Genomic DNA, 18,189 nt, shown 5'->3' with positions numbered 1-18,189 from the left:
GAGAAAATACCGCAGCATGCTGCAGTTTTCTCTCTGGCCAAAAATACTGAATACTTGCCGGAATGCCGGATCCAGCATTAATTTACATTGAAGTGTATTAGTGCCGGATCCGGCATTAAGTGTCCCGGCAAAACGCGAAAAATAATAATACCGGCTCCGTTTTTTAATACATGAGACGGATCCGGTATTTCAATACATTTATTCCACTGCCTCATTTGCTAAAAGTTGTTCCTTTAGAGGGTAGAGACCTGACCAAGTTTTCACCTTCAGTAGAAGAGGAGATGATCCCAACTAAGACTGGGCCCCCTCTTGCCCTGGGCCCCATTGCAGTCGCCTGGTCTGCCGCTATGGTAGTTACGCCCCTGTGTCTAGGATTGACATACTAAATCAGAGCATGATTCCCTCCCTTCGGCAACTGGGACACAGGACAGTATTCCAACATGATAACAACCCCAAAAACACCTCCAAGAAGACCACTGCCTTGCTAAAGAAACTGAGGGTAAAGGTGCTGGACTGGCCAAGCATGTCTTCAGACCTAAACGCTATTGAGCATCTGTGGGGCATCCTCAAACGGAAGCTGGAGGAGCGCAAGTTCTCTAATGTCCACCAGCTCCGCGATCAGGGGCGGACTGGGAACTTAAAGTGGCCCTGGAAAAAATACTAAAAGTGGCCCCGTTTTGTTGGAGACAAACTGTTGGAAGGCAGGGCCAGCAATACCATATTGTGGCACAATATATCACCACAACAGAGACAAATATCGCAGTCCATCACAAAATACTGCCAGCAACACAAAATACATCCCCAGAAACTTCCACTGGTCAGCCGTGAGGAGGGCCTAGGCGGCCCCCTGGGCATCGGCCCATCGGGAAATTTCCCTGTAAGGTCTATGTCCAATCCGCCCCTGTCCATGATGTTGTCATGGAGGAGTGGAAGAGGATTACAGTGGCAACATGTGACGCTCTAGTGAACTCCATGCCCAAGAGAGTTAAGGCAGTGCTGAAAAATAAGAACACTTACGATATATACCTCTGACTACATCCATCATGTGAACAGAGCCTTAGCATATTGAAACTTGTTTTTGTCTCACATTGGCCATGGACCTTATATTTTCCTGGATAACTTCTCTAGCACCTTCATATTACTATACACAAAGTATATTGGAAAATCATTCAAAATTTTTCCCCACCAAATTTGCAAGCAAACACTATGCAGTGTATTACATGGTAGTATGAAAATCTGCTGCATTTTATCTCTTTCTGCTGATTTTTCACTGTAGATTTCACTCTTTGTAATGTATAAAGTATGTGATGTCAATGGCTATGGACACCTTTGACATTTACATCTACACTGAACGAAAATATAAACGCAACACTTTAGATTTTGCTCCCATTTTACATGAGCTGAACTCAAAGATCTGAAACATTTGCTACATACACAAAAGGCCCATTACTCTCAAATATTCTTCACAAATCTGTCTAAATCTGTGCTAGTGAGCACTTCTCCTTTGCCGAGATAATCCATCCCACCTCACAGATGTGGCATATAAAGGTGCTGATTAGACAACATGAATATTGCACAGGTGTGCCTTAGACTGCCCACAATAAAAGGACACTCTGAAATGTGCAGTTTGATCACACAGCACAACGCCAAAGATGTCGCAATGTTTGAGGGACAATTGGCATGCTGACTGCAGGAATGTCTACCAGAGCTGTTGCCTGTGCAATGAATGTTCATTTCTCTACCATAAGCCGTCTCCAAAGGCGTTTCAGAGAATTTGGCAGTACATCCAACCGGCCTCACAACTGCATGCTCGTCGTCCTCATCGGGGTCTGGACCTGACTTCAGTTTGTCGTTGTAACCGACTTGAGTGGGCAAATGCTCACATTCGATGGCGTCTGGCACGTTGGAGAGGCGTTCTGTTCATGGATGAGTCCCGCTTTTCACTGTTCAGGGCAGATGGCAGACAGCGTGTGTGGAGTCGTGTGGGTGAGTGGTTTGCTGACGTCAACGTTGTGGATCAAGTGGCCCATGGTGGCGGTGGGGTTATGGTATGGGCAGTCGTATGTTATGGATAACAAACACAGGTGCATTTTATTGATGGCATTTTGAATGCACAGAGATACCGTGACGAGATACTGAGGCCCATTGTTGTGCCATTCATCCATAACCATCACCTCATGTTGCAGGCAGCATGATAATGCATGGCCCCATATTGCAAGGATCTGTACACAATTCCTGGAAGCTGAAAACATCCCAGTTCTTGCATGACCAACATACTCACTGGACATGTCACCCATTGAGCATATTTGGGATGCTCTGGATCGGCGTATACGACAGCGTGTTCCAGTTCCTGCCGACATTCTGCAACTTCGCACAGCTATTGAAGAGGAGTGGACCAACATTTCACAGGCCACAATCAACAACCTGATCAACTCTATGCGACGGAGATTTGTTGCACTGCGTGAGGCAAATGGTGGCCACACCAGATACTGACTGGTTTTCTGACCCCCCCCCCTCCCCCAGTAAGGCAAAACTGTGCACATTTCAGAGTGGTCTTTTATTGTGGGCAGTCTAAGGCACACCTGTGCAATATTCATGGTGTCTAATCAGCACCTTGATATGTCACACCTGTGAGGTGGGATGGATTATCTTGGCAAAGGAGAAGTGCTCACTAACACAGATTTAGACAGATTTGTGAACAATATTTGAGAGTAATGGGTCTTTTGCGTATGTAGAAAATGTTTCAGATCTTTGAGTTTAGCTCATGCAAAATGGGAGCAAAACTGAAAGTGTTGCGTATATATATTTGTTCAGTGTATTATTGGTTACCTGAAATAAAAGTTGCACCAAGTTTCAGTCTGCAATCTGCCTTCCTTTTTTTCATTTTCAGACCCCCTAATATTCAGTTTGCAACCTGCTCCTAGTTTTTTTTTTTTCTCATGTGTTTGTGTCCCTCCCAGTAATACATGCTGGATCTGTGTTTCAGGAGGCTGCACTCTTCTTCCTATACCTAGCCCTTGTGTGCTTTGCATATATCTACAGCCTGTCTACGATACTTCCCTTGGATTCTTTCTCCCCTCTCCATATTCTGATCTGCCGTACACATCCTCCTCCCCCTTCCTGCCACTGTCTCTAAAAAGTGAGAAAAGGGTGGGAGGGGAGAAGAGAGAGCAGTCAGAAACAGAAGCAGTGCTCTGGAGTTTACATCAGATTCAGCAGCCCCAGCAACTAGGTCACAAACTCTGCAGAAGCAAAATGGTGGAAAAATTTTGAACTGAGACTATTTAGAAATCTTAATTTTGCATTTAGGAAGCAACGGAACAATAAAATAAAAAAATCAGTTCAACAGTGTCCATAGCCTTTACACTTTGGGATCCCTGTAGACAGGGTTGGACTGGCCCACCAGAGGATTGTCCAGGCTCTGATGCAATACTGGGCCCCAGGGGTAAAAGAAAATTCCCATTTGAAGCTGCCTTTGGAGGCCGTCACCTTCCACTAGGGTTTATTTCTTTGATTCAAATCCTATTAGACATTATTGATGAAATGGGGGTTAGACCCAGAGAATAATTTCCTCTGGTAGGCCAAAGGAACCCCGGTCTGACCCTGCCTGTAGAAGGCATATATGTCCAGAACAAATGGAAGCAGATAATGAGAAAGCTGTGATTCATTTTGGGTATATGTATGAATATGAAAGTAATAAATATGTATACTTTTGATTCGAGAACGCTAAACACGATGTCATCTGGCAGTGAGTCGTCCGTTAGGGCTAAGGACCAGGACTTTTCGGACATAATATCTGAAGTCATGGACAGTCCTTCCATCTCCGCTAGAGGAATCTAAATGAGGGAAAATGTCCAAGAATAAGAAAAGAACAAAATAAAATGTTACCTAAGTGTCGCCTGAAGACATCTTATCCCATGACACAAAAAATGGATGACTAATGAATGAGATGAACACAATTATATTTACTGCAACGTGTCATCAATAAAGGGTTATCAAACCCAATCCTTGCTGCCCAAGGCAATATAGGTACTCCAGAAGACATTGGTGTAGATCCCAGACATATCACCATGTAAGTCACAAGCAAAATGGTCATGTAACACAGATATAATAAAGCATGTATATGTGTGTTCCTTTAAAGTTACTGACACTTTTTGATGTTCCTCTTAGAGACCACAATAGGAAACTGCTTAAACAGTGATATATACAGTTAGGCTATATTCACACATTTTGTTTTTTTATGGTATTTTTTTCTGACCACGATGTGTAAATAAACCCTATACTAACGATAAAGACAATGCACAGAAGCTACAGAAGCATTTAGGAGATGTCTGGTTCATCTTCCGAAGGATTGGGCATGTTGGATAATTGGCTGGCATTCATCTAATGTGTATGGTCACCTTAAAGGGGTTGTCTGTTTTTTTCTTTTTAATTTGCCCCTCCACCCTTCCAGTAGGACCCATTGAAAAACCCATACTTACCTGGTCCCCATGGGGCCAGTCACTGTCTGCTGTGGCGCTCATAACCCAGTCAGTGTGGAAGTTGACTGGCGGGGGCCAGGTGTTCAGTGGTGACAGCCCGAGAGCTAGAATACGGACAGTGACCAGATGAGTGAGTATGGATGTCTCAGCAGGTCTTGCTGGAAAGGGGAGACATTGACAACCCCTTTATCTCTAAAGCTGACCATACATATTAGGCCTCATGCGCACGACCATATGTATTTTGCAGTCTGCAAATTTCAGATCTCCAAAATATAGATACCATCCGTGTTTCATATGCATTTTTTGCGGACCCATTGACTTCAATGAGTTTGTGGTCTGGATTTTGTGGCCAAAAATGGATACAGAAAGCACACGGATCATCCACGTGCTTTCCGCATCTGTAAGTCTGTTTTACAAAAAGACAGAATGTCTGCAAAATGCGGACCATGTACCCACTGAAGTTAATGGAGATTTGTGGTTTGCAATCTGTTGTCAGGGCATGTTTGACCCTGTGATGCCAATGGGTATTAAAGATGCATCAGGGATTTTGCCCCTTATCAGTACAGAGATACGAGAAAGGCCTTTCACCCAGCAAAGCAAGCACCCTGCTCTGTACTGATGAGGAGCAAGAACCACCAAACTAGCTATCTGCAGATAGATCTCTTTCCTTTTGGAGAAGGCTATTTGGCTGATATCCTTCGTTTTGTTGCAACTCCTGTGAAAGAGTAGCTATCTCCAGTAGGTGGCACTATAGATACGGCTTACATTCTCTTGGAATTGAGCTAATATGCACATAGTTTTCCCCAGGAATCATTGCATGACCTATCAGACCCCCACGCAGAAGACAAAGCAGCTTGGAATATGTATGAAGCATGCAGGCTGCAAAAGACAAACAACTTTAAATTTTCAATAAAGACCTATTGGAAATATATAGTTGTTTTTTATCCCAAAATAATTACAATGCAATAATAAAAGAAATGCATTAAAAGGTGTCCATAAGCCTTAATCTAAATGTGTATTGCCACATCATAAATTTTACTGGAGTAATAATTGCACAAATGGACAATTCCCCCCTACAAGTTCAACAAACACAGAAAATGACCCCATGTCCATTCAAGTATATGATTACTCCCATCAGCTTAAACAGATAACTACTCCACCACAATCACATAAAACAGTGAAAGCCAGCAGACGTACAGCAGCATCAAATTTAAGGACAAATCCACAACAAGCAGACATACCTCCGCACCAGAACAAGCAAACTAAAATTTACAGTATGTCCATAATAATATATATAGACAAGACAAAGAGCTCTCCTCGGTCACCTGCGTCCAATTGTTTAACGATGCTGCCCAAACGACAGGAGATTTTCCACTGGTGACTGGATAGGCTACATAATAACGAAACCCAGCTTTTCACCAAAATAAGACCAGACTCGCATGTTCATCTCTAAGCATGGTTAAAGGTTAAGACTAAGCTGAACCCAAATGTGAACCTTGAGGAACCTCAAAAGCAGTAAACAACGATAACAACTGCATCTGAACAGCTATTGTCTTACTGAGATACACTGGACAACAAAACAACAACAACAAGTCAACCAGCAAGACGCATCATCTCACTTTCAGGTGTCGCTCTGATTCAGTTCTTACAACCTAAAGAGAGTAAAGGATAATAAGAAGTAAGTCTAGGTCAAGAATTCTATAAGAAGGAGTACTCTAGCTCAACATCCATGTCATAATTTAAGGAGATTTTCCAGACCCACTAAATATTTGACAAACAGTTGAAAATGGTCTAAAAAACACAAAAAGAGTATCACTCTTCTTACCAATCCCTTGGCACTATCATGCTGATTCTTAAACTACTTCACACTTTCACACACTTTTTTACTGGATCCGGCAGGGTTCAGCAAAAACGCTTCCGTTACTGATAATACAACCATCTGCATCCGTTATGAATGGATCCGGTTGTATTATCTTTAACATAGCCAAGATGGATCCGTCATGAACTCCATTGAAAGTCAATGGAGGACGGATCCGCTTTCTATTGTGGCAGAGAAAACGGATCTGTCCCCATTGACTTGCTTCGGGGGTCATGCCGGATCCGTCTTGCTTCGCATCCCAGGACGGAAAGCAAACTACAACATGTTGCGGTTTGCTCTCCGGTATGGGAACACATCTAAATGGAACAGAATGCATTTTGGAGCGCTCCGTTCTGTTCAGTTTTGTCCCCATTGACAATGATTGGGGACAAAACTGAATCGTTTTTTACGGTATTGAGCCCCTATGACGGATCTCAATACCGGAAAACTAAAATGCTAGTGTGAAAGTAGCCTTAGCTAGTCCCCTGTCGGATCTGGTTTTCGAGCTCCAGCAATGAATGAAGTGGTGTCAACTTACCTATGACTTCTGCAGCCAATCACTGGCTGTAGTGGTGTATCAGGTCAACGCCACGAAGGTCAATCTCGCTTAAACAAAGACCAGCGGGTGACCAGAGTAGCATAGATGTGAGCGGTAGTTGTAAGATGAGTATTACTCCTTTTATCGCACGCATTTGTAAGTTGTTTATAAAAAAAATCATACAGTTGGACCAGTCCTTTAAGATTTGGGGTGCATTTCTTTAATTTATAGAACCCCAGGATCAGTTTTGACCACAACAGAACCCATGATGCCCAGCAGTGGATTACCTGGCCTAAAGAGTAATTCTTTCTGTTCCATGGACTATGCTGCCATAACTTGATTTTACAGAAGTTGACGTAATTGCGTCCTCTCTAAATGAAGAATCAGTGGACCATCAGAGGAGCGTGGTCTTAGACATGTCAGTCCATAAACCATTTCATGTACTAGTACTCTTACAGTATATCCTGATGATGATGGGGAAACCTTATTTTCTCTATACATAGAGGACACCCTCTTTTCATGGTTACAAGCGTCGTCGTGAAAAGATAAGAGGTTTCTGTACTGTCCATTTCTAAAGATATAAAACCACCATATTATACTGTATGTACAAGACTGCTGGGATGGATTGTTGATCCAGGGGGAAAAGGATTCTTCTACTATAATTAGGTATAATTGGCATCTGCATCAATTGGGTTTTGCTTTCCTCTGGATCAAGATTGCAGGGGAATAGGTTGGATGGACCTGGGTCTTTTTTTTTTTACCATACTAAGTTAATATGATACAAGCCATACATTAACGGATAGTCCTTCATTTAAGACTCAGAATGATTACAAAGTTCATTTGCTTTTCAGGCCCCACCGGCCAGTTTCAATATGGTTAAAATATGTTCTACAGGTCTATATTTGTATATGGAGCCACCTCCAAGTGGTGGCACTAGCAAGATGGTTCTCTTCCTTGGAAGACAAAACACCTCTTTGCGTATTTGTTTCCCATGGAGCATTGCCAAAAAGTATCCATGTCATGGTGTACTACCAGTAAGTCTCCATACAGGACTGGTTTCTTTGTAGATTCAGCACCTTGCCTAAGCTGCATTCAGAGCATCGCACCCAGCCAGCCAGAAGCCCACTGCGTTCTGATGAGGGGAAAGCACCCTGAAACAGCTGTCTACAGATGGATATCTGGCTTGGCAATATATTCCCTTGTCAAATCCCAAGACTTGTTGAAAAGTTTGATTTTGACTCATAGGGAGCTACGTCCAAGAGGTGGTGCTGGCAAGATGGTTCTCTTCCTTGGGAGATACCTCTTTGCATACTGGTCTGTCAGCAATACCTTCTTCTCCTCTACCTGACTGATACTTAGCTTTTTGGAGTACTGGCAATATTGTGCACAAGGATATTGACCAGACAAGATGATTGTTTTTCAAGGTTCTTCATGATTTCCTATTCATTAAGTAATTAGGAGACATTATTTCTCCCATTTTCTCTATGCCTGTTAACCTTGCAACAGACTAGTCAGTCACAGTGCCCTTATAAAACCCACTTTATTGAATAGTTGACAGGATATTTCCAGATATATGCAAAGTTATGAGAACGGCCCATAGAATTCTATACATAATATCGGTTGTTGGTTACGTGTCCAGCACCTGCTTGCACTGGAATGTGGAAGAGAGATAAGGATTGGCAGTGTTCAAGTTGAAAGAGGAAAACTCTAAAATACTGTCTAGATGATGCAGATGTCCATCACAAAATATCTACTCTGCAATGCCAGATACCTGCTCGTATGGGTGTACTGGGGTGGGAAACTATACTGTACATTTGGTGGGACTGTTCTGCCATTATGTCATTTTTGGCATCCTTATGCATTTGTTAATGGCAACCACTTATCATGTGCCGCTCAAAACCAGTGCTCCAGGAATGGGTTGCAAAAATAGACAACCTAACGAGAATGGAATCACTCTTGGCTTAAGATCTACTTCCCAAAGTCATGTCCACCTGGCAATGCTGGATGTATTATGTGTCATCACAGGTCTGTGTCCCAAGTATTATAGAACAGCTAGTTTGGACAATGCCCACAGAAACCCCAACTTTTCTCTCTTCTCTTCTGCTTATGCCATTTGCTAAGGAATATTCTTAGTTCTTAGAAGGTTATTTATGCTCTGCTTGGGGTTGTACTGCCCTAATCTACAACTTGTTTTATCTCTTATATTTTATTGGGGGAATTTACAAGAATCTGAATTTTATTAGTCTGTCCTTTAATTTATTTACATTTTAACAGTTTAATTTAAAAAAAATTATGAAACAAAAAACACTGAATACCATAAAAACATTAACAAGGTAGGTGCAATAGCAGGCACTGAACTGGCATTCCTGATTGAAGTGGATGAATAGAAGAGCATGCAAAGCTGATTGGCCAAGAGAGGGACACCTAAAAGGCAGCTGAGCACCCTTCTTACAAAGGAGTCATGTACTATACATGTCATATACTGCTATAACTACAGAACTGTCACGATAGCAGATGTTTTAGTAAAACCTATACAAAATAAGTATACAAGAAAGTACATGGTATTCTCCTACAAATAAGCAAATAACGCCATATCAGCATGGCTTCGTGAGGGATCGGTCATGTCAAACTATTTTAATCAGTTTCTATGAGGAGGTAAGTTCTAGACTTGACAGCGTCTAATCAATGGATGTCGTGTATCTTGACTTCTCCAAAGCATTTGACACTGTACCACATAAAAGGTTAGTATATAAAATGAGAATGCTCGGACTGGGAGAAAACGTCTGTAAGTGGGTAAGTAACTGGCTCAGTGATAGAAAACAGAGGGTGTTTATTAATGGTAAATACTCAGATTGGGTCACTGTCATTAGTAGTGTACCTCAGGGGTCACTATTGGGCCCTATTCTTTGGAATATATTTATTAATGATCTTGTAGAAGGCTTGCATAGTAAAATATCAATTTTCGCAGATGACACTAAACTGTGTAAAGTAATTAACACTGATGAGGACAGTATACTACTACAGAGCGATCTGGAAAGATTGGAGGCTTGGGCAGATAAGTGACAGATAAGGTTTAACACTGACAAATGTAAAGTTATGCACATGGGAAGGAATAATGCAAGTCACCCGTAGATACTAAATGGCAAAACACTGGGTAACACTGACCTGGAAAAGGATCTAGGAATTTTAGTGAACAGCAAACTAAGCTGTAGAAACCAGTGTCAGGCAGCTGCTGCCAAGGCCAATAAGATAATGGGTTGCATCAAAAGGGGCATAGATGCCCGTGATGAGAACATAGTCCTACCACTTTACAAATCACTAGTCAAACCACACATGGAGTACTGTGTACAGTTCTGGGCTCCTGTGAACAAGGCAAACCTAGCAGAGCTGGAAAGGGTACAGAGGAGGGCAACTAAAGTAATAACTGGAATGGGGGGGACTACAGTACCCTGATAGATTATCAACATTAGGGTTATTCACTTTAGAAAAAAGATGACTGAGGGGAGATCTAATTACTATGTATAAATATATCAGGGGTCAGTACAGAGATCTATCCCATCAGCTATTTATCCCCAGGACTGTGACGAGGGGACATCCTCTGCGTCTGGAGGAAAGAAGGTTTGTACACAAACATAGAAGAGGATTCTTTACGGTAAGAGCAGTGAGACTATGGAACTCTCTGCCTGAGGAGGTGGTGATGGTGAGTACAATAAAGGAATTCAAGAGGGGCCTGGATGTATTTCTGGAGCGTAATAATATTACAGGCTATAGCTACTAGAGAGAGGTCGTTGATCCAGGGAGTTATTCTGATTGCTTGATTGGAGTCGGGAAGGAATTTTTTCCCCTAAAGTGAGGAAAATTGGCTTCTACCTCACAGTTTTTTTTTGCCTTCCTCTGGATCAACTTGCAGGATGACAGGCCGAACTGGATGGACAACTGTATTTTTTCTGCATTATAAACTATGTTACACAAAAAAAGCCAAAAGGGAGACTTGACCACCAAAATATACATAATAATGACATTTGTTTTAAATCTTAACTATAAAAAACATGACCAATTTTAATAATTACACTGCCGTTAAGGGAATGAAAGCTTGCAATAAAAGGTGTACATTATATAGCTGTAGGCAAGGAAAGGTGCTCATACACATATGAACAAAGTCAGCCATACCTGCTGATTTCTGCAGGAACGGCAAACTATGTTATGCATATGAGAGTGTCCTGACCTCCCCTGACAGATGGTGTTGGAGAATTGGGCCTGGCTAGGGTGGGATCTGACCCATCCAATACAGGCTATATTTTTTCTCCCTAAAAACCCATTCTTTTAAACATCTCACATCTGTGTTGTATCCCTCACACATCTATTCTAATGAAGACTGTCCCCATACGTGGTGGTACCCTACCTACTTTCTGAGATGATGGCTCATTAGTCTGAGAAGCACTATTTATGGCATGCTGAAAAATAGTTATATTTTTCCATACGTTTGACTATGCCCAATCAATCATGATTCCTTTGTAAATGTGCGTCATTGAGCCGATGCCAATGGTAAAGTATGGTGGAAGATGCCATAGGAGGGCGGACTGTACTTATTATGTATCAGACTGACGTTATGAAGGTGACAATACAATGTTCTGCTGAGGATAGAAAGGTTTTCAGCACTGACCTGCTTTTCAGATGAGCCTCTGTCATATGGAGGCAAAGCATAATGATGGCATACAGAACCGGAAAGATTGTCCATAAGCTTCATCTCACCCTCTAAAGATCCCTGGATTAGTAATGATATAGTATCAAACATATGTCTTTCCTGTAAGAAAAAGGTTAAACCGATTAGTAACACTAAACAATCAATCATTTGGTATCAAAAGAGTAACTTCCACCATTTCCTTTGAAGTATATTCTAAAGTTGATGAGGACCACAAACTGATTTGATGATTGGCCACTGATGGACCTCCTGTGGATGGAAACGCATTGGATGAGGAATCCCTGCGTAGACGGCGCATTCTTAATGTCACAGCTACTCCTTGATTCCAGCAACTGCACACACACATGGTATACCACCAGCCGGGGCATACCTACTGACAGTATGCAGATCTACTTTCCCACCCACCTCATTGGATATGCCTCTTTTAGAAGAACTATTAAATCTAGTAGACTAAGGACAGATTAATGGCAGGGGATCACAGCAATTTGGACACATAGAGCAAAAAGTCAGGTAGATATGTTTCTGCAACTTCACCCTAGCGTTTTGTGTGATACCCAGGTTTCCCCATCCAGGTTTACTTATGGTACAGTTTAGCTTGCGTCTCTATATTGTGTACTTCTGTTCATTGCCATTGTATGGTTGGCAGTTTGTTAATGTTTGTGAGATGTCTAGGAGAGCATTAGATCTGCGATTTTATTGATTCTTATTATTTAATTACTAAATACTAGACTAGACCCTTTCGGGTCTAATTGGACTCTTGTTTGCTTATTTCCGTAAGATGAAGAGAAATTCCAGTGAAGAACATAGTTTCCCACGTGGAATCTCTCCTGATGCTACTTTTAGGTTTCTAAATAATATCTGGCAGAATGCACTTGGTCTGTTTAATAGCAATAATCATGGGATGCACTTTGGTGACGACCACAAACTTTCCTATCCTTACGTCATGTGTTTGCACGCTGCCTGCGACATGCATGCTGCTGCATACTCTACAATCTGCAGCCTCTCCTGTGCTCTGCATCGGTGGCTCTCCACCATCCTGCTTGCAATTTGAAATGATCTCTATACCTACAGCATCTGCTAGATGTGACCTCCCAGAGGATGGCATTGAAGGACATGTAGGAAGCAGAGCTACTGTCTCTTGGTAGCAATTCCTACAGCCAAGTTGGCCAGCATAGACTAGTTAATTAGTTAATTTCTTCTAAATAGCATGTTAGAAGTGGGGTATGCAGGGAATAGAAGAACACTGTTGTAATGTGGGTTAGGTTACGGAGTTGTATGAATGATTTTATGTGTCTGCTGGCGGTTCTCATGAAAGGGTTTTCCAAAATGTTATAAATGGTGACCTATCCTTTGGATAGGACATCAGTATCTGATTGGTGTGTCGGTCGACACCCAGGACTTCCGCCGATCAGCTGTTTGAGAAGACACTGTTGCTCCTGTGGGTGCTGCGGCCTTCTCTGTGCTCACCAAGCACAGCGCCGTACATTGTATAGCGGCTGTGCTTGGTAATGGTATAACGTTCAGCCCTATTAACTTTAATGAGGCTGGGCCGTGCCTAGGCCATGTGACCGATGAACATGTCGTCACTGGCCTAAGAAAAGCTGAGGGAAGGCCGCAGCACTACTGTGAGCGCCACTGGCTTCCCAAACAGCTGATCAGCGGGGGTCTTGGGTGTTGGACCCCCACCATGAGATACTGATGACCTAACCTGTCAGTTACAAAGTCTCAGAAAATCCCTTTAAGACAGGCATGCTCAACCTGCGGCCCTCCTGCTGTTGCAAAACTACAACTCCCAGCATGCCTCAACAGTCTACAGCTATCAGCCTACAGCAGGGCATGGTGGGAGTTGTAGTTTTACAACAGCTTGAGGGCCGCAGGTTGAGCATGCCTGCTTTAAGAGAACCAGAACACAGAGGGCTCCTAAAAAGGATGCATGTGGCCCTCAGGTTGCAATGCTAAACCTGTTTAAAATGCAGACATCGGAAACTTGGACATTTTATCTAAAGAGGCAACAAATGCATCACTGTGGCTCACACTGAATGATAACTTTGGTGCATGGCTAGTATTATATCACCTATTAGTTGGCTTACTCTGCCCCAGAATTTTAGTGCAATTTTATTTTACATTGTCCCACCTTAAAGGGGTTATCTGGGATGAAAACCTCCAGACCTCCAGACAGGGCAGACCAACAGTGGTGATTATACTCACCTGGTCCCTGCCACTGGATTCGGTCTGTGTGGCTCCCAGACCAACACTTCTGCTCCAGTTGACTGGAACGACACATGACTGCTGCAGCCAATCACAGGCTGCAGCGGTGCCCTGCTCTGGGTATGTCACATCTGAAGATCTGTTTTCATCTCGGATAATCCCTTTGTCACGCTCCCCTTTTTACTAAAACCCGCTCTTTGTTGAGCTGGAAAACCAAAACAGGCGAGCTATTATTTTTGGTTCATCAGCTCCATTAATGATAGGTCTATAACTTGATGCAGCATTTTGGGTCCAATATTTAGAAGTCTAGACACAATCACACTAGTAAATTCCCACCATCTGTGCTTCATTATATATATTATATACAACATTTATTCAGTGCAATTTATCAAGACGAGCGTACACTCTTACCATGGGATGGACTATTGATTGAGAGTCAACCTTGTCTTTCATAGAGTTCATGTATCCATAAGGACTATCCGGAGTGTAGCCGAGGTCTCTTCCGGCCCACAGGAAATTATCATTGTCTGGGCTCTGAATGTTCTGAATTTGAAACTCTAACTCCATCTCGGCCTCCAGTTCAGCCTCCTCTTTGGCTTCTTTGTTGCTCTCTTCTAGGTGTTTCATGAGAACTGCAATCACCACATTGACTAAGACAAACTGCGCCGTCAGCACGAAGGAGACGAAGTAGAGCGGAGAAATGACTGTGTTGTAACAGGTGGACTCCTCGTTGCAGTCGCGCAGTGTGTCCTAAGGCCAGAAGTAACATTGATGTTATATTCCTCACCAGGAGATGATACTAAATGAGTTCTCCTACATGTTCACTCCATATAACATTCCCTGGCTGAAATGTAGAAAAGTCCTGCAATCTATCACACAAGCCAATCATTTTCAGACCTGAATATATATATATATAAATATTGAGTATTCTTCAGATGTCGTCTTCGACAAAAAAACAAAACAGGTATCAGCTGTCAATTTCTGAAAATGGGGTGGGCTGTGAGCGAGGCCATCAGCCCCGACAGTCATCATTATTTATGACTGAAATATATGTCAGCCCCGAGCTGGAGTAGATTTCACACTGGCGCAAGGACTGCCGAAGGAGGCATGCAACTTATGATGAGGCCTGCCTCCTCTGGTAGGGCAAGCCCCATCAAGACCATTGTAGCACACACCAGTTTTGATAAATCAGTGCCTAAGACTTTATCTGGAGCTAGACACTGGAATAGAAGCTGAGCTGTAGTACCCGGCACGGCCACTAGACAGTGGAGGGAATCTTCTGCTTCTAGCTCGGTCCACTGCCTAGTTTCCGGTGTTAGTGGCTGATAAGTGAGAGTGCCGGGTATTGACCTTCACCGATCTGATATTTATGGAGGGTAGGTTCTCAGTATCTAAATGCTGGAACACCCCTTTAAGTTCCGCGTTAGCTTGTTTCTCTTTTGTAATCAGTGCATTCTATAAGTGGCCATTAGAAGCTTTGCAAGAAACTCTCCATCTCTGAAACTTTGCCACACAATTTATGATGATATTATGCATGCTATTCTATCTAATATTATTTTTTGTGAAAATAGGAAACTGCCGGCTTTTAACATTTCCATGTCCCCCCTTAGGACTGACTTATCTGCTGTAAAAGTTACCTATAATGAGGAAAGCTAAATATCAGGGGACGTGTTCGGTAGCCAATATTCCTCTCTGCAGTCAGACATTGTGAGGCAGACCTCAGGGATGTGAGTGCTGAATCATTTAAGGGCCATAAGTGTTTCGTCTACGGAGCCCTATCCCCGATAAACTCCTTATTAGAGCAGAATGATCTTACCGTGCCCTAGGAATCATTTCCACAGGGCCAGAAGAAGGGAACAGAAGCTTTAATATGGAACCTCCTGCTCGGTGACTCATATTTCAACCCTTTATGTAATCTCAAGCTGACGGGAAGATACACGGGCGCTGACCTATATTATGGTATGGCTAAATCCTCCTCTCCAATGGGAACTGATAGGTGCTATCAAATATTCTGGATTATTGGATTTTTAGAAAACATATATATAAATATACCACTCTTTGAGAGTTAGAGAGAATTCAGGTAGAAAGCCCAAAGGTTAACATTTTTTTTTTTTTTTTTATAAAAGAGGACCAGATATTACTTATCTCATATGTATTCATCATGAAAAAAAAAAAAATTCTGGCGCTTCTTTTACATTCTTCTGTTATTCCTCCTGGAAATGTACAAATAGCTTGACAACTGGGTGTTACTATTTCCCATACTGTCTGACACTGTCACCCCTGATACTGTCCATGTGCATTATTGAGGTCCAAAAAAAGTATGTTGACAGGTGCCCCGGGACTGTTAACAAGCAGTGAAATCCTAGCGCAAAGCCCCAATGGATATGTGTACAAGCAGCGCTGACGTCATATGTTCCTGAGACATTAATTAAGTTTGAATGGAGGTGAAAACAGCCAGGTTGCTTTGAATCCTCACACCTCCAGCACCACCAAAATGACTCCTAGTACTCTGTTTATACATTGTATGTGCTGGTTTGTAAATTACCTTATTTTTTTCTTTATAAGATGAACTTTTTCCCCCAATAGTGTGGGAAATATGGCAGTGCGTGAGAGTGTTCATTATGGAAGCAGTCATTAGTATGTAGTCGGTGCAGGGAGCGGTGAGTGAATCACTGCTAGCTCTGGCTGTACTCATCGCTCCCTGGTCTTCTCTGCTGTGCTGTGACCTGAATGCATACAGCGTTAGGACACAGTGCACGTAGGGGTGGACTATGACCTATGACATGAGGTCACAGTGCAGCGCAGGCCCAGAGAAGATTAGGGAGCGGTGAGTGCAGCACGCTGTCCAGAGAGGTAAGTTTATTTAATTATTTTTTGTGCGATATTGGGTTGTGACCTGAGGTCTGATATGGGGCTCTGGGATATGATATGGAAATCTGATATGAGTGTCTAATCTGAGGTCTGATATGGAGGTCTGATATGGGAGTATGATCTGAGGTCTGATATGGGAGTATGATCTGAGGTCTGATATAGGTGTATGATCTGAGGTCTGATATGGGAGTCTGATCTGATGTCTGATATGGGAGTATGATCTGAGGTCTGATATGGGAGTATGATCTGAGGTCTGATATGGGAGTATGATCTGAGGTCTGATATGGGAGTATGATCTAAGGTCTGATATGGGTGTATGATCTGAGGTCTAATATGGGTGTATGATCTGAGGTCTGATATGGGTGTATGATCTGAGGTCTGATATGGGAGTCTGATCTGAGGTCTGATATGGGAGTCTGATCTGAGGTCTGATATGGGAGTCTGATCTGAGATCTGATATAGGAGTATGATCTGAGGTCTGATATGGGAGTATGATCTGCGGTCTGATATGGGTGTATGATCTGAGGTCTGATATGGGAGTCTGATCTGATGTCTGATATGGGAGTATGATCTGAGGTCTGATATGGGAGTATGATGCGAGGTCTGATATGGGAGTCTGATCTGAGGTCTGATATGGGAGTATGATCTGAGGTCTGATATGGGAGTCTGATCTGAGGTCTGATATGGGAGTCTGATCTGAGGTCTGATATGGGAGTATGATCTGAGGTCTGATATGGGAGTCTGATCTGAGGTCTGATATGGGAGTATGATCTGAGGTCTGATATGGCAGTATGATCTGAGGTCTGATATGGGGGTCTGATCTAAGGTCTGATATGGGAGTCTGATCTAAGGTCTGATATGGGAGTATGATCTGAGGTCTGATATGGGAGTATGATCTGAGGTCTGATGAAGATTGGGGGTCCAATTTGGGGATCTAATAATAAATATTTTTTTTCAGATTTTCCTCCTTTAAACCTAGGTGCGTATTATAGTTCAGTGTTTCCTGTAAAGTGAAAAATATGGTAATTTTCTCCCATAGTAAAATGGACAGTTTTTAGGAGAAGCATGACTAGAAAGGTATTTACAAGCACTACAGAATTATAGTGTCAGTTTAATGCCTGAAACTCTGGTGACAGGTTCCCTTTCATTTGAACTCTGAATACAAAAAACATTGCTTTACTTGAGACCATGGTTAAAAGAGAAGGTTGTCACCAGCAAGGTGCCTAATCCTCATACTTGGCAGACTGTGTTTACTTGCATAGTTTTACGTCCAGTCCATGTAAAGATCTTTTGATTGCTTTCTGATGGTAAGGTGACACTTCCATGCCATTGCTTCTACATTGGAAACTGTAAGCTGGCCATGCACCTCAGGTAGCCGTCAGCTATACGTTCCTGGCCGTCTGTGTGTTCTCAATGAAAAGAAGGCAAACAGCCGCTGACAGACACCTCAGGCGGCATCTTATCTCCCTTGAAAACAAAGTATCAGGAATGTTGAATTCTAACCTGCCCAACTCTTCTTGCCCAGCCATCT

The 18,189-nt window shown here is 42.6% G+C and overlaps 1 protein-coding gene across 1 annotated transcript in view; it reads right to left on the bottom strand.

Moving 5' to 3' along the window:
- Window positions 1-18,189, bottom strand: part of CACNA1G (calcium voltage-gated channel subunit alpha1 G) — a 294,602-nt gene that overhangs the window by 29,216 nt on the left and 247,197 nt on the right. Inside the window, 3 exon segments of the mRNA XM_044297004.1 lie at window positions 3,711-3,836; window positions 11,541-11,681; window positions 14,199-14,537. Coding sequence (XP_044152939.1) covers window positions 3,711-3,836; window positions 11,541-11,681; window positions 14,199-14,537 — 606 coding nt within the window.

The sequence above is a fragment of the Bufo gargarizans genome, chromosome 6 (genome assembly GCF_014858855.1).
Source record: "Bufo gargarizans isolate SCDJY-AF-19 chromosome 6, ASM1485885v1, whole genome shotgun sequence".
NCBI lineage: Eukaryota > Metazoa > Chordata > Amphibia > Anura > Bufonidae > Bufo > Bufo gargarizans.
This window is presented reverse-complemented; position numbering and strand designations above follow the sequence as displayed.